Consider the following 22,230-nt stretch of genomic DNA (forward strand, 5'->3'; position numbering starts at 1 on the left):
ACATCTTCTTAAAAATAGGAGGAGACAAACCTCTCTCCCTTCCTTAACAAAAAATTCTGTAGCGCGATCTGGTACGGGAAAACATTCCAGCATGGAAGGTACATCATAGTACTTGTTAAGTTTGCTAGATTTTTTAGGGTTGACAACGACAGTAGTGTCAGAGTCGTCCAGAGTAGCCAAAACCTCCTTGAGTAGTAAACAGAGGTGCTCTATCTTAAACCTGAAGGATATAACTTCAGCATCAGAGGAAGGAATTACACTGTCAGAATCTGAGATCTCACCCTCAGATGCTACCGAAGAATCCTCCCCATCAGATCTATGACAGGGAATATTCGGAATAGCCACGACCGAGTCAGACACCTTACGCACTGATTCTTTAGACTTCCTCTTGCGCTTTCCCTGTAGCATCAGAAACTGCAGAAGACATAAGAGAAGCAATGGCTTACAAGGAGACCCCAGCCGGAGCTTGAGAGGAAGCGCAGGGCACTGAATTAATGGGTACTAAAATTTGGGACACCTGAGGAGAAAAATGTGACATATTTTGAACATTGTCAGAAGACTCCTGGACAGCATCCATCTTAGACAATATTGGCTCAAAAAGTCTATCCTTTTTTTAATTTTAAGTTCTCTCAACACATGAGGAACAAAAAGGAATTGATGGTTCAATATTAGCATTCAAACATAAAGGACATCTGTAATCTACAACAGAGTCTTTGTCCATCTTAACAGAATAAATATAAATAATTAAATAATTAAATTATGAACCTATTCTAGCAGGATAACAAAATAACTGATTATTAAATTCAAAATGGAGCGGTTTCAGAAATGTCAGGCTAGCAAATAACCGTTTGATTTGAAAAACGTTAAGATGCAGATATCTCTCCTCCATATACAGGAAGTAAGAGAAAAATAAGTGTGCAACGGATACATTTTTACCTCACACAAGCCCTAATAAAACTACCAAAATGAGCCAAGTTCTTCTCAAATCCCCAGTGCCTGCAAAACTGCCATACATAATCCCCCTTACAACACTAGGAGTAATGTATTAAATATCCCTGTTAGGGAAATAGTAAAGTGCCATGTTTTTTCCTTAAAGCTGCTTAAGAAAATAAATTAGCACTTACCTCAATAAATCTGCCTGGCAGCAAGGCAGCTCACTAGGTTTGGAGATGTCCTTTCCCTCACATTGACCTGTGGAAAATAATAATAAGGACAGCAACTTTTATTTATGACGGAATTTTTCCGTCATAAAACAATTGAGCAAACTGAAAGCTGTGTCCTTAAAGGGTTAAATATGAGGGAGGCGCAGTGAGAATTATGTCCCACAAGTTCCCTTTGCTTAAAAGCCACCAATGCTCTACTGAAGAGACTGAAATGGACTACAGCTACACCCTGGAGTAAAAACAGCACATACTTGTACTGCAAATAAAATAATAAAATCTTGATTGAAGAATCTTTCCAGCACCTAACTTTACCACTTCCTTACTCTAACGTAGGCAAAGAGAATGACTGGGGTTTGAGGGAAGGGAGGTGATATTTAAAAGCTTTGCTGTGGTGCTCTTTGCCGCCTCCTGCTGGCCAGGAGGTAAATATCCCAATAGTAATTAGATGATCTGTGGACTCACCCTGTCATTAGAAAGAAAATTTAAACGGGAATACAGCAATGCAAATTTAAAGAAGCCACACAAATAAAAAATAATAATACACAGAAAATAAATATAAATACTTTATAGCCTAACAGGCTCAAATGAGTGCCATAATAATAATAATAATAATAATAATAATAATAAAGTACTTACCCACAGGCACCCAACTACTGGAAGACAATACATAATCCAGTAGAAAACCAAACCAGTGCTGTAACATAACAGCAGTGGAAATTAAACTGGACTATACCGATGTCCCAACAGGAGGTGGCAAAGGAGATGTCCCTGCGACACCTGTGGCAGACTTGTGACTAACTCCCAACATGGTGTAATTGTGCAACTACCCAATACTCTAATACAACAATCTGTCAAACAGCAGCACTCTGAGGGGAAAATTGGGCCTCAACTCAATCTGGGATCCCTCTCATAAACATATCTGGAGCGCCTTCTTTTTTAACCTACCTTCAGCGGAGGCAAATACAAGACTAGTTACCATAAAAGTGGGAGGGGTTTTATAGGGCTCTTGGAGTTTGGGATTCTTTGCCTCCGCCTACTGGTCAGGAAGGGTAATTCCCAGGATCATGGACTCTCACCACCTGTATGAAAGATAAGACAAAAATGTAAGGGAAAACAGTGTGGAATCTTAAAGGACTGTGAAGGAGAAAATGTTAATAGGAGAGGTTAGCATGGAAACTAGGGCGTAATAGAAAGACAGGAATATAATAGCACAAACCACTAATTCTGCACAAAGGAAAACCTAAAAAGCAAAGAAAAAGGAAAGGCCTGTGAACCACTTTATCCAGCACTGTCCTTCTGATTATAGTAAATGTCCTTGTTTAGTTTCGTATTTTATTTAAGTATCAGTGCTAATCTTAATCACTTTCAAAGCCAGTATGTTGCTTGTGTAATGCAGTGCATACAATATTAAACCAGACATTAAAACATATCTATGCATTGCCTCACCTCAAGCTTGTTGCTGCTGAGCAAAGAGAATATTTTGTCCAGTGGTAGTTGCCTGTACATCTGGGTGCGAGAAAAAGTGATGAAGTTTTTCAATACAAAATTGTCAAGCTGTTCACTAAAAACGTTCAGGTGAAAAAGATCAGCCAGCTTGTACAATTCTAAGACATTCTCTTCATCTACCCAGGACATGAGGAAGTCGCAGCAATACTTGATCACCTCAGATATCTACAAGAACAATCAGGACAGAATAATGCGTCTTCTTTCTTAAAATGGCTGCTAAAACACTGAAACTGAGACCCACCTACAGATCAGATATATTTATGTGTTTAAAAACATAACAGATTAACAGTGTATTGAATTTTCTAATTAACTCTATTGCATCATTTTGTAGATTTTTTCTTCATAGAATTAAATAGTACAATCATTTAAAGGGACACTTAACACCTGCCTGCTAAAATCCTTAAATCTTGCTCCTTCTAATCAATCAAAATGAAGTTAGCATGAATGTCTATGCCCACTTGTCATCTTACCCCAAATTGTTCAAAAAAAGTGTTTTCAATAACAATGGTATACCTGTGCTCTATGGGTGTATGCATGCCGCCATATTGTGACGTGTGTTACACACAGGTACACCAGTCACATGACACGCACGCATAGTGTTCTATTATGTATTTGCTGCTTAGAAGGAATCACATCTGCAGCACACGCTCACTGTGATGCATACAACAGCAGCACATGTGATTCTTGCAGAGCGTGTGCTGCAGTGTTTGTGGAGATAATCTAATAGTAATAAGAATAATAAACACAGCAATACATAAGTTATTAAATGCGGCGTCATGAACAAGAATTGAAAGTAACAAGCTCTGGGAAGGAAGGGGGAGATCAGTCCAGAAATAAACGATACGTCTTGCATAGGAAAATACAAGCTCCGGTTATATACAATGGTTGCTAAGCACTCCTGACCCTGCAGTGCATAATACTGCACTGGGAGATCCTTACCCTTCCAGCCCGAAAGTTAGATTACACCTTGGGCTCAAAGCATGACTCCACACGCCCGCTAACAAAAGGCAGCCTAGTCTGTCACTGCCAGGGAGCGTTTGCAAACTCCACAACTGCATCCTGTAACCAGCGTCTGGAAACTCTACATACTGGGGAGCATGTTCAAACTAATGTCAATCACTTAGCCGGCTCCCTAGCTATATAGATATAGAAGCTACACGCTTGAGGATTGTTGTAGTAGAGTACATACCGGACACTATGATCTGATTGATACAATATCGCCAGATGCCCCCTTCACCTAGTTGTCAGATGAGCAGTGTGAAAAAGTTTTGTAGCACATTACCACTATTATCGAATCTGGTCAGTAACATATCTATATCAATTTGTATTAGCTCAAACAACATTTTCATGGGCCAACCATGTCATCTGTTTTACGAACATCTTTGAACTACCCATTGAGTGAGATCACAGTACATAGGGGCGTTTACTTAGACAATGATCCGATTGGTGCAATATCGCCAGATTCCATCTGGTTGTCAGATCAGTGGTGAGAAAGAGCTTACAGTACGCCAATATTACCATCACTAATCTGATCAACATATTTTCAATAATCTGCATTTTTATAGTTCTAACAATAGGATAAAGTTAATCACGTCATCTATACTAAGAATAGCTCCAGACCATTCATCAAATAGGATGGCGACACATAAGGATATGTACCATGTATCCATGTGAAAATATGACAAATAGCAAATTGAATGCTTAGCTCACAAAATGGGTATTTGTTAAAAGTTTATATACATTCAGTGCCATCATATAATTTAAACTACTTATTCATATCCCATGTTGTATTTTTGTTTAAACACAATATATTAATAGAATGGTACATAAAGATCCCATTATCTAGGCTCTATCAATTGGTATCCGACATTTGATGTATTTTTCATATTTTATATTTGATGTATTTTTTGTATACTGCTAGGGAGCCGGCTAAGTGATTGACATTAGTTTGAACATGCAACTTTTTATCCTATTGTTAGAACTATAAAAATGCCGATTATTGAAAATATGTTGATCAGATTAGTGATGGTAATATTGGCGTACTGCTGAAAGCTCTTTCTCACCACTGATCTGACAATCAGATGGAATCAGCATCTGGCGATATTGCACCAATCGGATCATTGTCTAAGTAAACGCCCCTATGTACTGTGATCTCACTCAATGGGTAGTTCAAAGATGTTCGTAAAACAGATGACATGGTTGGCCCATGAAAATGTTGTTTGAGCTAATACAAATTGATATAGATATGTTACTGACCAGATTCGATAATAGTGGTAATGTGCTACAAAACCTTTTCACACTGCTCATCTGACAACTAGGTGAAGGGGGCGTCTGGCGATATTGCACCAATCAGATCATAGTGTCCGGTATGTACTCTACTACAACAATCCTCAAGTGTGTAGCTTCTATATCTATATAGCTAGGGAGCCGGCTAAGTGATTGACATTAGTTTGAACATGCTCCCCAGTATGTAGAGTTTCCAGACGCTGGTTACAGGCTGCAGTTGTGGAGTTTGCAAACGCTCCCTGGCAGTGACAGACTAGGCTGCCTTTTGTTAGCGGGCGTGTGGAGTCATGCTTTGATCCCAAGGTGTAATCTAACTTTCGGGCTGGAAGGGTAAGGATCTCCCAGTGCAGTATTATGCACTGCAGGGTCAGGAGTGCTTAGCAACCATTGTATACGGTATAACCGGAGCTTGTATTTTCCTATGCAAGACGTATCGTTTATTTCTGGACTGATCTCCCCCTTCCTTCCCAGAGCTTGTTACTTTCAATTCTTGTTCATGACGCCGCATTTACTAACTTATGTATTGCTGTGTTTATTATTCTTATTACTATTAGATTATCTCCACAAACACTGCAGCACACACTCTGCAAGAATCACATGTGCTGCTGTTGTATGCATCACAGTGAGCGTGTGCTGCAGATGTGATTCCTTCTAAGCAGCAAATACATAATAGAACACTATGCGTGCGTGTCATGTGTGACTGGTGTACCTGTGTGTAACGCACGTCACAATATGGCGGCATGCATACACCCATAGAGCACAGGTATACCATTGTTATTGAAAACACTTTTTTTGAACAATTTGGGGTAAGATGACAAGTGGGCATAGACATTCATGCTAACTTCATTTTGATTGATTAGAAGGAGCAAGATTTAAGGATTTTAAGCATGTGTTTAGTGTCCCTTTAAGTCAGTGATTATCACACAGACGGTCACAGTATCTTCCTAAGGTAAAAAGTGATTATCGACTATTAAAACAGTAGTAACATATTGTAAATCCAGGTTATGTTAATGCTATTTCATTAGTTTTTGGTTACCTTTGATTTAAAAATAAATGACCCAATCAGAATTATTCATATAGAATATGGACCTGTGACTATGAAGCAGTTTATCATCAATCAATAAACCCGTTATAACATGTGTACACCCAGCTTATGGGATGCATACTCTAAGGCTACCCAGAACCTGGATTGTGCACCTAGTCCAAGCTGCAGTTTTTAAGCAAACAATAATTCTCTACTTGTTTCTGTGATGTCAAGAACTAACCTCATGTGCATGATTTAGTTGACTTGGTTTACAGCTGCCCAAAACGCATGCACAGTAGTGCATATACACACACACACACATATATATATATATATATATATATATATATATATACATACATACATACTACATACTGTGTATATATACTGTGTATATATATATATATATATATATATATATATATATATGTATATATACTGTGTATATATATATATATATATATATATATATATATATATATATATATATATTGTGTGTGTGTAAATCCTTGTAACTGCAAGGAGATCAGATACTTATAGCTAACATTTTGTTTAGTAGGTTATACCCTTCATATACTATTTTCATTCTTCTTCTTATTACTATAGGTTATTTGTAGAGCGTCAACAGATTCCGCAGCGCAATAAATCAATTCTTTAATGGATTTATATATTTAAAAAGACTTTTAAACAACTTTCCTATTTACTTCTATTTAATTTGCTTTGTGTTATAAGTTGTTGAAAAGTACACCTAGGTAGGCTCAGGAGCAGCTGTTGAGAATGAGCTAGTGATTGGTGGCTGCACTTATATGCCTCTTATCATTGGTTTACCCAATGTGTTCAGGTAGCTCCCAGCAGTGCATTCCTGGTCCTTCAACAAAAGATGCCAAGAGAATAAAGCAAATGTAATAAGTAACATGGAAAGTTGTTTAAAATGGTGTACACAATCTGACTCATTAAATACAAATCTGGGGTTTTATGTCCCTTTATATTAATATTCCAGTCTATCTAGTAAGAATATTTCAGTTTCCATCAGTGACAGCAAACATAAACCTTTGTTTTACTGATTACATCATCTTCCTTTAGCTACTAAATGCCCCAGTGCCTGTATTCCCACCGCTAACTTCTCCTTTCTCACCTGTAACTGACAAGCAGCAGCAAGTGTCTCTTGAACATTGTGGAAACTAAGTTCAATCTCAGATGTATATATAAAATCCAGGATCCTGCACATAGTACTGTAAGAAATACCATGGATCTGAACTTCCTGCTGTTCCATCTCTCTCAGACCTCCTGCAAACATCGCCCTGGTGTAACACATGAAGCACATTTATAAATGGCTTATTGCAAAGGGTTTTAGATCTCAATACCACATGGCACGGAACAGAATAAGCACAATTATTAAAGGGGCAGTAAACACCTTGTAAGTAAAAGACATTTCTGTTGCCTTGCTACAGAATTAAATATTAGCTAAGTATAGACATGTTTAAAGCATCTTGTTTTATGCAGTTGTTTTTCAATAGCCAAAATCCACAGTGTACTGTAAAATATTTTTTTTTCATTAAAGGAACACTCAAGTCCAAATAACGATTCAGAAAGAACATGCAGTATTAACCCCTTAATGACCACAATGTACCCTGTATGTCATTGGTCGTTAAGGGTTTTTTCAGGACATAATAGCACAAGTCTAGCAAGAACACGCTATTAATGCACTCCCTCCAGCAGGCTTTGTGGAATAGAGCAGTCTCAACGCTGGTGGCAAGACCACGCTATAAAACAATCAAGTCCCAAAAAAAGGCCAGTGACAAACAGGGTACGTCGCTGATCCTTAAGGGGTTAAAACATTTTCCAATTTACTTCCATTATCAAATTTTACACAGTCTTTGTATATTCACACTCTCTGGGGAACAAGATCCTACTGAGCATGTGCACAAGTTAACAGTGTATACGTATACTAGTCTGTGATTGGCTGATGTCTGTCACATGATACAGTGGGCCAGGAAATAGAGGAAAAATAAATTTGACAGAAAAAAAAAAATCTACTGCTTTTGTGAAATTCAGAGTAGTTGTTATTGCATTGTCTTTTTATAATACACTTGTTAATTATGCAATTCTACTGCATTGAGTGGTCATTTAATGGATTTCCAATTACTTTTATTCCAGCTGAAGAGTATAAAATGTATAAGAAATTGCTTGTTTAAGTTTATTTATGTATATGAAATAGCTAGATTTGCTCTGTGACATCACAACCCATTACTTTGGGTTGAGCCTGCCAGTAAAATCACACAAACACATGTGCTTCCTTATTTTATATCTGTCTGAAAACCAGTATGTAGAGAGAACAATGGGAAACTAACATGTTATTACGTATTTCTCCTATACACCACTTTGAGTGTAATTTCTTCTGCTGGCTATGTTTACATTGTTTGTCAATAGCCTAAACTTAAAGTGAAGGTAAAGTCAAAGTCCTTATTACAAATAATTAGAGAGATGATGTAAAATAAATATAAGTTTAATTCATCAATTTTTTATAAAACATAAATTAGCTGTGATATCTAATGCTTTTCTATTCTAATCGGCTTTCCGATAAACAACCCGTACATTTTTATTTTTTCTAAATTACTATCACGTGCCTCTTAGATCCAATTGATTTTCTGGCCGTTAGGCGGCCGTCAAATTTCGTCATAAACATCCTGGTTTACATGCGCATGCGTGACAATTTATCCTCCGCAATTTGCAAGCGCGCGTCCTCGTTTTGCGCATGCGCATTATAAATTTTGGGTTTTAGTCATTGAAGGAGCTGCCGGTCCATAAATGATGCGCATGCGCGGTTAATCCGTGCTCGATGTGCACGAGTATGCTAAACACGTATAGAGCGGGTGGGACCGCTCTATACGTCAGTGTGTCATAAACCAGGAAATGGAGCGTGGGAGGAGATTATTCAAGGAACGGTAGGAGAAATAAAGTTATAAATTGAACAAAATAGATAATTTTTTATTAATAAAAAACCTAGCGACTACATTTGGGTTAATAACAGCAACATAAAAACGATTGCTGGTTACAATAACTTTACCTTCACTTTAAGTATAGAAACTTTCAGTATAGGTAGGGATACCACAGGATAAATTAGCTATTTCAAAAATGGAAATAAGGTTAAAGAAGCTATTTGTAAACAATGGCCAGATAACAAGTGGCACATTAACAGTTACGAGCAAGCGAAAAGGGGTTTATCGCGGGTGTTTGCGCATGTCGGGTTAGATATATATTGTACCAAGATACCATCAGATATATTTAGAAATAGCTATTTATAAATAAATAGAACATATTCTGTTATGTGAAGAACATTGGAATGTGAAATAATATTTTCATGTCAGGTTAGTGCACTTGATAATATGCAATCGTGTTTGCGTTCGAGTACTTTTTGCTCCACTGACTTCTATGGGCGAATACATTATAGCATGCGCAAAATTTTAAGTTCGGCTTATTACGTGCATTGTGTTAACATGCGAGCAAAAACTATTTACTTTCAACCTGTAATACAATCGCTACCCGACGCACACAAAAATCTTACTACTAGCAGAGTTAGGACACAAGCGGGAGCGTTAATTACTGCTCCACTTATAATCTGACCCTCAGTCAGGTAAAATGGACCATCGGAAACAAATTAAAGGGGAGACAAATTTGAGGTAAACTCTTCCTTTAACCTTGTTAATTATGCAATGTGCATTTACAGTTCTAAGAATTAGAAAATCCCCAATTTGCAGAGCTAAATTACATGAAAATGGAGAAAAATAAATAATGGAAGGATAATTCAAACTTGTTTAACTATGCATAAATAAACATATGTAAAATCTGTAGGCGTTTAAGCAAAATGGGAGAAAACTTGTGAACACACTATTGCAAATACATCAGGAAGTTTACCTGAAATAATCACAAGATGCAGCCAAAAGAATACGATGAGCCTCAACACTTTTTCCTTCAAGCTGCAGGACAACATCAAACAAGATTCCTCCATCACGGAGACCCATAAGTCCATTTAGGAGGGTTTGTGAATGGTCCACACTCCTATAGGTCTTGCTAGTGCCCTGAGTCACTGTTAGTTCCTGCCAGGGCCAGCATTGGCTGGGCTTCCTCGTCTCCTGCGTCATAGTTGGCAGAAATATTGAGGACCCAGAACTGAAATCTGAGCAAGGAGACCATCCATACGCACAAACCAGAAACCTTTCAGGCCACAGATTGTACTGCTTTCTTGAGGTCTGTCAGAAAGAAGAGTTAGAAATACACAGGAAAAAAGACTTAACAACTACACGCATGATATTCTAACTGTATCTGTTAGCACCTTTTCTTATAATAATCACTTAAATAAAGTGGCCTACGCCACTGCAAAATTAGGAAAATGTGTCATTGTAACTACAGCTTTAGTCACACTCAGTCAACAGGAAATAATGCAGAAAATCAAGATTCAGGGCATAGGTAAAACACATATAATAAATCCAGTCAGATTTATTAAAATTAAATGTAGTCAGATAACACGCTGCCTTACTGTTTTCTCACAACCATTAGGCAAATTCCTACTTAGGCTATAAACAACAGTAAGATGCAAATTAAAAAAAAAAAAACTTGAAGCTAAGCGTAAATGAATCCAGCTTTAACAATAGAATAATAATGAAAGTGAAAGAGACCATAGTATCACTTGGGAAAGAAACTAAAACAAACAAAAAAACAAGGAACAATGGGTGGGGGATATTTGCACAATAAAACCCTCCTCCCAGGTTTCTGAAAGTTCTACCTGATGCCTATAAGATTTAGGTAGCAACTATATTTTAAATGTTTTGCAGCAGACAAACCATGAATTCTCTTAAAGGAACAGTAAAGTCAGTATTACACTTTCATGATTTTCATGCAATAAAAAAAAAATCACAATTTACTATCTACTATCAAATTTGTTCTCATAGTTTTCTTTGCTGAAGAGTAAACTTAAGTAGGCTGAGGAGTGTGCATGTGTTTTTTATTGATACAAAAATTGTTGCAAACACTGCTGACATAGAATACTAAATAAATGTGAACACTTCTGAGCTCCTATACGCCCACCTAGTTTTACTCTTTAACAAAGAATAAAACTAGGTCAATTTAATAATAGAAGTACATTTAAAAGTATTAATTACATACTCCAGTGTTTCTTAACTGCGGTCCTTAAGTATCCCTAGCAGGCCAGATTTTCAATATAGCTGAACTAGAGCACAGGTGAAATAATCATCTGATGGATGAGAGCAGGTAAGTAACCATGGTTACTGATCAGCTGATTATTTCACCTGTGCTCTAGTTCAGCTATAATGAAAACCTGGCCTGTTGGGGGTACTCAAGGACCGCGGTTGAGACACTGGCATAATCTGAATCATAAAAGTTCATTTTTATTTTACTGGCCTTTTAAAGTCAAAATGAAAGGTTCATAATTAAGATAGAACATGCAACTTTAAAAAGCTTTCAATTTTACTTCTTTTATTTATTTTGCTTTGTTTTCTTGGTATCCTTTATTAAAAAGCATACCTAGGTAGGCTTAGGAACAGCAATTAACTACTAAGAGCTAGCTGAAAACATCTGGTAAGTCAGTGACAAGAGGCATATATGCGTAGCCACCAATCAGCTGCTAGCTCCCAGTACTGCATTGCTGCTCCTTAGCCTACTTAGGTATGCTATACAACAAAGGATAAAAAGAGAAACAAAGCAAATTTGATCATAGAAGTAAATTGGAAAGTTGCTTGCATGCTCTGTCATACGGATTTAAATTGACTGTCCCTTTAAATAACTTTTGGAATGTCCAAGGAAACGTTTGTTCTCTACACATAATCTATAACTTTACTTCAACCATGTGGCTATATTGATCTTCCCCAGTGAGCAACCACACTACCGCTGAACTATATAAAAATATGTGTATGTATTATGATATACAAGTCTCATGTACTAGGGAATCTCCTTATACAGCACTACAGAATAACAAATACCTAATGTGGTAGTGATCATGTTATAATTAAAGGAACATTAAAGGGATATGAAACTCACATTTTTTCTTTCATGATTCAGATAGAGCATATCATTTGAGACAACTATATAAGTAGAGTATTATAGCGCTAAAGTGTATGACCAAATAAACTACCCAAAAAGAGATTACCTAACCAAATCTCAAATATAAACAGAAACTAAAAGCTGAAAGGGAGCGCCTGGGATGGATAGTAGTTTGCAGTGAAATAAAATTACAAATGTATTAAGCTCAATATATTAAAAACATAGTATTATTAAAACATATAAAAAAAAATAATACCCTTAGTATTGGTTGGATATATGCACATATATAAAAATTTTAAAAAATCTGACTTTCTTTTATATATATATACTGTATATATATATATATATATATATATATATATATATATATATATATATATATATATATATATATATATATGTATGTGTGTATGTATGGGGATCCAAAGCGTGTAATTATGTGGAAAATAGATAAAGTCAATGCTGTGTGATGTATAGAATGTAAATTTCAAAAGTAACCTAGGGGCCGATTATCTAAAGGTCTCTGTGCTGGCGAGATTATTTAAAAATGCTCTATTTCCCTGGTGGAATGATCTAAAGCCACTTTTTTCCCTGAAAACAGGGTGTCTCGCAAAGGGGCATATACCGCATGCCATTTTTGTTTGGGAAGGAGATGCATACATTACAAAAGTGCACAATTAAATTCATAATTTAAAAATCATACAAAACGAATAATTGAACCATTCATCTAAAAATATGCAGGGGAAAAATTGTATTGTTAAGGTGCATCAAAAATCATAACAAAATTGTTCACCAAAAAAACTTATTTTATCCAAAAACATAAAAATTTGTATGTAAATTACACAGAAATAAATCATAATTAAATAGGCACAGCTTAAATCATTATTTAAGTACACTGGATGTGCAAAAAACACATAGAAATTTGTATTTAAAAGTACAAAATACAAAGCTTAAAGAGACAGTCAAGTAAAAAAAAAAAACTTTCATGATTTAAATAGGGCATGTCATTTTAAACAACTTTCCAATTTACTTTTATTACCAATTTTGCTCTTGGTATTCTTAGTTGAAAGCTAAACTTAGGAGGTTCATATGCTAATTTCTTAGACCTTGAAGGCCTCCTCTAATCTGAAAGCATTTTGACAGTTTTTCACCACTAGAGGGCTTTAGTTCATGTGTTTCACATAGATAACATTGAGCTCAGGCACGTGAAGCTCCTAGGAGTCAGCACTGATTGGCTAAAAATGCAAGTCTGTCAAAAGAACTGAAATAAGGGGGCAGTTTGAAGAGGCTTAGATACGAGGTAATCATAGAGGTAAAAAGTATATTATTATAACTGTGTTGCTTATGCAAAACTGGGCAATGGGTAATAAAGGGATTATCTACATTTTTAAACAACAAAAATTCAGGTGTTTACGGTCCCTTTAATTGTTGTTTTTTCGTAAAATGGGCTGAACATGGGCGTTTCATGGGCGCATATGAAATTTTCTCTCAAATCCTAGAATCATTCTCTAAACGTCTCCGCCCTTCAGTTCTCACAGTTTTTTCTCGCAACTGAAAAGATGGCAAGCTTTTATCAAAATACTTAACACCTTAATAGAAAAAAAACATGCATACAAAAATAGAGGTGATTGTATGATGCTATAGGCAAAAAGCAGTGTAATGTAATGTGCCCCTGCTCACTTTGCTTTACACAGCAAAGTTTACTATTCCAGCTAGCTCCATTAATTTCAATAGGAGACATCTTGCAGGAACTGACCCTTTTTTAAGATAATTCCACCAAGCCAACCCCCCTTGAGGGTCAGCATGAAAAACCACATCTGACCTGGCGAGGAATATATAATCGGCCCCTTAGTCCCAAATGAAGTGTCCAAAAGAAGAAACGATCCTTAATGGTAACTGCCCTTGCAAAAATAGGAAAAAAAAGGTATACAAAATTCTGAAAATATTAAAAAATGAAAATCCTTTTAAATATCCTGATGTGAATCCATTATTTGTATTACCTAACAAAAAGAAAATATATTGCAATACTGATAATGTAGAAGTGTCATATACCTAAAATATTAGGCTTATGGATTCCGTTAGGGAATATATGGCGATAGGAAACTTGAGCTGCAATGAACTTAACGCGTTTCAGCCTTTATCAAGACTATGTATAGTATAGCACATACCAGGCACTTCCTTTCAGCTTCTAGTTTCCTCAACTTTTCAAATGACATCTATTATCAACTTTGCTTCATTCTCTTGGTATCCTTTGTTAAAGGAGCAGCAAAGTAGTACTGAGAGCTAGCTGAACAGATCAGCTGAGGCAATTAAATGAGGCATATATGTACTGCCACCAATCAGCTGCTAGCTCCCATTAGTGTGTTGCTGCTCCTGAGCCTAGAGTTATGCTTTTTAATAAGGGATACCAAGAGAACAAAGCAAATTAGATAGAAGTAACTTGGAAAGTTATTCAAAATCCCATGCTCCTACTTAATCATGTAACTTTACTTTTAACGCACCACGTCCCATCCTGCATTTAGTACATTTATGTATTAAAATGTATGTTTGTGTACGAACTGTTTTTGGACATTTTAATAATAAACTTTGAAGCATTCTGCTGTATTGCCTGAGTTATATACTACACTAGGCAACCATAATCATGCACGTCCAGGGGGGGCATCTGCTCCACCCCATGGATTTTCTTCCCCACCTGAAGTACAGACTACAGAAAACAAGTCATTTGAATGTTATTGTTTTTTTTTCTTGTTTGTTTTTTTAAATCCTCCTGAATAGCTAGCAATGTTTTAGAGGATGAAGCACATTATTCTTGGAGTTACATAATATGATGTAATACTGTATATAGTTTACTATTACACACAGTATTGTGCCACTGCAGTTCTGGACTATAATCCCACCATGCAATGTACAGTGGTGGGGAGTGAGTTTCCGGGACAGGCAAAAAACTTTTGCATTAGGTCCTGCCCCTTCCTCTGTTAACAAATTTGCTTTTTCACTTGGTATATTTTGTTGAAGAGATGCCTAGGTAGGTGTCTGGAGAACTGCATGGCAGGAAATAATGCTGCCATCTAGTGCTCTTGCAAAACTGCGGCCATATAGTGCTCCAAACACGTGCACGTTACTGAGCTTACGTCCCTGCTTTTCAAGAAAAGATACAATGAGAATGAAGTAAATTAGAAAGTTGTTTAAAACTATGATTTATCTGCATTATGAAGGAAACAATTTAGGTTTCATGTCCTTTTAAAAGTTTTGCCAGTAGCTCTATACCATGATATGATGTTTTTGTGGGAATCCTTTATATACAGGTAGCCCTCAGTTTACGCTGGGGTTAGGTTCCAGAAGGAATGGTTGTAAATCGAAACCGTTGTAAATTGAAACCCAGTTTATAATGTAAGTCAATGGGAAGTGAGGGAGATAGGTTCCAGGCCCCTCTCAAAATTGTCATAAGTAACACCTAATACATTATTTATTTTTAAAGCTTTAAAATGAAGACTTTACATGCTAAACAGCATTATAAACCTAATAAAATAATGAAACAACACAAAATAAATAATTAAACTAAGTTAAATGAACAAAAACATTTTCTAAACAGCATTATAAACCTAATAAAATAATCACACAACACAGACTTCACTTGCATTTTTCAGCAAACAGTTATTTCTATGCATTCCAATCTGGACTGATTTATAGACAGGAAGATCTTGTTCCTTTGAAATCTGCTCGATAGCTCAGGTCTGGTTAAACTGATTAATTTCAGCTTGCTTGGCTTGGCTGCAACACAAGCGGACAGCTCCACCTACTGGCTATTTTAATAAATGCACTGCTTCTCAATGCTTTTCAATAGCAGTCACATGACTGGAAAAAAGGTTGTTATTCTGAAACGGTGTAAATTGAACCGTTGTAAAACTAGGGCCACCTGTATAATGATAACTGTAAGCGAAAAGACTAACCCAGGAAGGGACACTTTCCTCCCCCCACAATCAGAAGAGTAATCATATAATGTCTCAAGCTCAGCCGGCGCAGAAAATACTTAGGTACAGTATTCTATCCCCTTATGATCTTTCCTTCCTACTTTCCCTAACTCTTGTTTCTCTTTTGTTTTGTCCTTCTTTAATTGTTTGGAAGGCAATTGTCAAGTTATGAGCTGTTTGTAGACAGGACTAACGCTCCAAGTTTGTAGAGTTATAAGCTCTGGATGTCCCCACTTCGAGCCCAAAGGGGGAAAAGTATGTTATTTACATATGTCAGAGACTATAAATTCCTCACACCTTAGCACACATGTGAAGGAACTGTTAGCCTGAGACATCCTGATAAAGACTTTAAACTGTCTACCAGTGAAATTTATTGTTGTACAATTGCTAACCCTAAGTCTGTTATAATATCTGTGCATTATTGTTACTGTATTATCTTAAAACTGAATAAAAACAATATTTAAAAAAAAAAAAGTTTTGCCAATAGCACAAAAATGGAAATATATATTTTATAACATAGGCAATGTTAGCAGCTTTAGGCTTTTATATGTATTCGTTAACTTATGTTTGTTCTTTTTTGTTTAATTTTGATTTGAGTCAAAATAAATAAAACAATATGCTCCTATTTTCATTTATAAGTTAGGAGTCTGGATAAAAATTTAACATTTTAATCGAAGTAAATTTTAGCAGGGTGGTCAGTAAAATCAGACGTGTGGTGCTCCCACTATAAGGGTCCTGGGGAGAACACTGATGTGTGTGATATTTGTTTATTATCTGCACGTTTCAATTTTTTGCGTCCCCACAGGAACTTATTCTGCAGAGGCCCATGATCATAATAATAATAATAATACTGTCTACAGAAACAATCTGAAACGTCAAAATGAGAAATGTTTACAAAACATAAATTACATCTACTCCGTTATTCAGGATGTGCAGAAAAGTTGCTGCTTGACACATCCACCGTTCCGCGTTGCTTTGCTACCGTCACCCAGGACTATATATGATCATGATGTAGAAAGTAAACCGCCCCCCCAACATATTTACAGAGCATGCATGTCAACATAATTGTGTTTTTATTTCTGATACAACGGCACTTGCTTCGCTCTATAACCCTTTTTCTTAATCAATACTAACCCATCTCACGTTACGCCGGACTCAGTAACTTTACCTGTACTTGCAATTCGGATTACAAAACCTGACTTGTATTACCCAACATCTGGCCCATGATGTCACTTCCGTCAACATGGCACCGCCAATGACAGAGCGTTACCCGTAGCAACTACTGAGTTTGATGTTTGCCGAACTATGGGAAACATGTGATGCTTAGGTCATATCACATGACAGAATCTGTTGGTTATAGTCACTGTGCCTAAGTAATAAATGCAAATATAAAAAGTAAACACTTTATAAATATTCTAGGCTGGTGTTTTTTTGCTTCGTTTCTAAGTTTAATTAGTTGTACGTTTAAAGCAATATTTTCTGACAGGTGATGTAATTTCATTGATACTGCAGACCTAAAGGTTCTTTTAGGAACATTGTGCCTAGTTAACAGTGTAAAGCATAATCTATAGTATATTACAGTAGTATTTTTAAAGGGACACTGAACCCAATTTTTTCCTGTTGTGATTCAGATAGAGCATGCAATTTTAAGCAACTTTCTAATTTACTCCTATTATCAATTTTTCATAGTTCTCTTGCTATCTTTATTTGAAAAAGAAGGCATCTAAACATTTTTTTTGTTCAGAACCCTGGATAACAACTGTTTATTGGTGGGTAAATTTATCCACCAATCAGCAAGAACAACCCAGGTTGTTCACTAAAAATGGGCTGGCATCTAAACTTACATTCTTGCATTTCAAATAAAGATACCAAGAAAATGAAGAAAATTTCATAATAGGAGTAAATTAGAAAGTTGCTTAAAATTGCATGCTCTATCTGAATCACGAAAGAAAAAATTTGGGTTCAGTGTCCCTTTAAAGTGAAAGTAACGTTTATGTCATTGTTCGTTTTCAATGCAATGTATATCCAAAATATCATCATTTTTTTTTTTAAATCCATTTATTACATGTGTAATTTACTTTTTCCGTGTCCCGTAGACTACCACCGTTCCACCTGCAGTAAAAAAAAATTCTGACAATCGTGATGATTTCATCCGTATCGAACGGATTGGTATCCCCATTGGCGCCTCTATCGCAATGATACACTCCCACTAGTTCTATTGCGCTTGTGTTATACATTAAACTCGCTGTCACTCAATTCACGCGTTCACAGAAGCCGCATGCGCACTTTCAATGAGAATTCCATATCTATCGTCATCGTCAAACGGAGTTATTTAGGAGATCTCTGTCTATTCACACAAAAGTAAGCAATTATATATTAAACTGAATTTTGCTATATAGTGACCAACAATAGATAAATAATATATTAATGTTACTTATTTGCAATCTTGCTTTATAAATGATTTAGCAAACTATCTATTTTAAATAATTTCTTGTAATAAATAAAACAAATGGAAACTAAATAGTTAAAAGATTGCAAATGCGATACTTCGTTTTAGTATAAACCTGACTATATTTTTACAGGCTTTTATTAACATTATTTCCATGCCAACACTATCTTTATTATTTATGTTACTAAAAATTCTTTACATAAATACTAAAGATAGTGATGGCATGGAAATAATGATAATAAAAGCCTGTAAAAATATAGTAAAGTTTATCCTAAAACGAAGTATCGTATTTGCAATCTTTCAATTATTTAGTTTCCATTTGTTTTATTTATTACAAGCAAGGATTAAAAAGCTTCCGATAATCAATGAATGGAGACATAGAAAATAGCATTCCATACATAATAAAGTTAGTGTTCCCATGGAAATTATGATAATTACAACCCTGTAAAAATATAGTCAAGTTTATCCAAAAACAAAGTATCGCATTTGCAATCTTTCATTTATTCGGTTTAGATTTTTTTTTTTTATTACAAGCGTTGATTTAAAAGATTTTAATAATCAATAAATGTATAAATAAATGTATATCAATCAAAGTTATTTCCATAAATAATAAAGGTAGTGTTGCAATGGAAATGCTGATAAGAAAAGCATGTAAAAATGTATTGAAAAAGTGTCTCCTAAAACGAAGTATCGCATTTGAAATCTTTTAATTATTTGATTTTATTTATTTATCTATATTCCAAGCAAGGATTTCAAAGATTCTGTGAATAAATGAATGTATATAAATAAAACTTATTTGACTACATTAATTGCTTCTCAAAATCTTTTAAATACTTGCTTTTAATAAAGAGAAATAATGGAAACAAAATAAATTAAACATGTCAAGCAAATGCGATATTACTTTTTAGGAGACACTTGACTCTATTTTTACAGGCTTTTCTTATCATCATTTCCATGGAAACACTCTGTTCATTATTTATGCAAAGAATTTTGCTTTATCTACATTTATTTCTTCTAAGAATCTTTTAAATTCTTGCTTTTACTAAATTTATAAAATGCAAATCAAATAACTTAAACATTGCAAACAAATGTTATAGCACTTTTTTGTAGACACTTCAATATATTTTTAAATTCTTTTCTTATCAGCATTTCAATGTCAACACTATCTTTATTATTTATGGACAGATTTTCTTTATCTACATTTATTCGGGTAGATTATGAGTTTTGCGGTAAAGCTGTGCGGTGTTAACGAGCAGTTTCTGCTCATCGCTCTCACCTACAGACAACGCTGGTATTACAGGTTTTTACAAACACAGCGTTAGCCACAGAAAAGTGAGCGGAGAGCAAAATTTAGCTCCACATCTCACCTCAATACCAGCGCTGCTTACGGTAGCGGTGAGCTGGCTAAACGTGCTCATGCATGATTTCCCCATAGGAATCAATGGGGAAGAGCCGGCTGGAAAAAAAACTAACACCTGCAAAAAAGCAGCGTTCAGCTCCTGACGCAGCCCCATTGATTCCTATAGAGAAAATTTATGTCTACACCTAACACCCTAACATGAACCCCGAGTCTAAACGCCCCTAATCTTACACTTATTAACCCCTAATCTGCCGCCCCCGACATCGCCGACACCTGCATAATGTTATTAACCCCTAATCTGCGCTCTGGACACCGCCGCCACCTACATTATACTTATGAACCCCTAATCTGCTGCCCCCAACATCGCCGACACCTACATTATATTTATTAACCCTTAATCTGCCACCCCCAATGTCGCCGCAACCTAACTACAATTATTAACCCCTAATCTGCCGCCCCCAACGTCGCCGCCACTATATTAAAGTTATTAACCCCTAAATCTAAGTCTAACCCTAACACCCCCCTAACTTAAATATAATTTAAATAAATCTAAATAAAATTACTATAATTAACTAAATTATTCCTATTTAAAACTAAAAACTTACCTATAAAATAAACCCTAAAATAGTTACAATATAACTAATTGTCAGGATCTTTTCCCAGCCCTGAGTTGTTACTATTCAGTAACATGTTATACAGCTGTAGACTTAATTATGTTTGTACAACTCAAGGAATAAACTATTTATATTGAAAATCAATAGCAATTGTCAAGAGTGGAAATTATTAATATATGAGTCAGATTGATATAAGATGGTTATTCAATCTACTACAAGACTTCTATGATGCAGTGCTTATTAATGGAGCAAAGGTTGCTCATAGAGAGATAGTGAGTGACAGGCAAAAACTTCTGTTATATCAAGTGGATTGATAATGAATATATAATGAAACAGATTCTACTTAAGTCCTGGCAAAGGATAGTTCCGTTCTGGTTATTGCAAGAGATACGGTGCAGTGAATATGAGTAATCCTTGAAGTGACAGGAGGATTCAGTTATGCCTGACAGCTCAGCGGTGAGTAACGCTGAAGTCCGTTTGTACAGCTCCTGCAGTTCCTAAGTAGAGCGGAGGCTAGTGGGCGTGAGCCGAAAGTGTTAGGCAAGAGTGACAGGTGATGTCACACGCCGATCCTTGCTACAAACGGAAAGTTAATGTAGCAATTTGAACAGTCTTGAAAGGTAGGTTTTGTAATCCAAAATATGAATGCAGATGGTTTGAAAGTTTAACGGTAGGTGACTGAACTGTAATACTGCAGATGCAGTTTCCAGAAGGTGAGAAAATAGATGTAGTTTGGAAAGCAGTAATCCTGTTGAAACCAATTCACATGGAAATAGATTATTAGGATGTTGAGGATTCCTTAGAAGTAGTGCAGGTAAAGAACCAATTTACTTTAGTGGAAATCAGGAACTTTTAGAAAATCACTGTAGAGAGCTCAGGTTGTAAAGACTGCTGTGAACATGGAGTCTCAATTACTAAGCACTAGGAACAGGGCGTTGTTAAGATTTATAGATTCAGAGTGAGGCTGATGTCATAGGTGGGAGGAATAGAGTAGATTCCCGACATCTCCCCCCCCCCCCCCCAGGGAAGACAATCGACGTCAAGGACCCGGACGATCTGGATGTCACCGATGGAACAGAGAGACCGTCCGAGGGGCATGTATTTGATCAGAGGGTTCCCAAGAGTTCTCATCAGAGGAATAACCAAGCCATCTGACGAGATATTGTAACTTCCCTTTGTGGAACCTAGAATCCAATATTGAAGCTACATCAAATTCTTCAGAAGATGGAATTGCAGATGGTGGGGGTAGTATCACATCCTGATTCCTCATAGGGATGTAGGGCTTGAGTAGAGATACATGAAAGGTTGAGTGGACCTTCATTGAGTCTGGCAGACGGAGGGTAACTGCGTTTGGATTAATGATTTTAATGATTGGGAATGGACCAACAAATAACCCACCTAGCTTCTTACTGGGAATGCTTAGTTTCAGGTTTTTCGTTGATAGCCAAACCTGGTCTCCAATTGTATATGTGGGAGAAGGTCTTCTGCGTAGATCATAATAATGTCGTTGTTTTTCTTGGGACTTAGAGATGTTTTCCTTTAACGTGTTGAATATATTGCGATGGTTGGCAGTAAAATCTATAGCATTCGGACCATATGATGAATTTGTATCTGAGAGGTCAGAAGTAGGGTATGAATTGGGATGAAAGCCATACGTGGCGAAAAATGGTGACATTTTGGTTGTGGAATTTTCCGAATTGTTGAAGGCAAATTCTGCCGTTGGTAAATAGGTTAGCCAATCTTCTTGTTGATAGGAATAATAACAACGAATGTATTGCTCCAGCCATTGGTTCACCCGTT

The 22,230-nt window shown here is 36.1% G+C and overlaps 1 protein-coding gene across 2 annotated transcripts in view; it reads right to left on the minus strand.

The window, feature by feature from the left end:
* The window catches only part of KLHL22 (kelch like family member 22), a 164,903-nt gene extending 147,663 nt beyond the window's left edge, over positions 1-17,240 (minus strand). For both annotated transcript variants that reach the window (XM_053701977.1, XM_053701978.1), the window contains exons 1-4: positions 17,176-17,240; positions 9,895-10,229; positions 7,115-7,280; positions 2,610-2,834 (exon numbers count right to left, since the gene is read on the minus strand). In XM_053701977.1, coding sequence (XP_053557952.1) covers positions 2,610-2,834; positions 7,115-7,280; positions 9,895-10,121 — 618 coding nt within the window. In that variant the 5' untranslated portion in view covers positions 10,122-10,229; positions 17,176-17,240. The remainder of the gene's footprint in view (positions 1-2,609; positions 2,835-7,114; positions 7,281-9,894; positions 10,230-17,175) is intronic.
* Positions 17,241-22,230: the final 4,990 nt, after the last annotated feature.

This window comes from Bombina bombina, chromosome 2, assembly GCF_027579735.1.
Source record: "Bombina bombina isolate aBomBom1 chromosome 2, aBomBom1.pri, whole genome shotgun sequence".
NCBI lineage: Eukaryota > Metazoa > Chordata > Amphibia > Anura > Bombinatoridae > Bombina > Bombina bombina.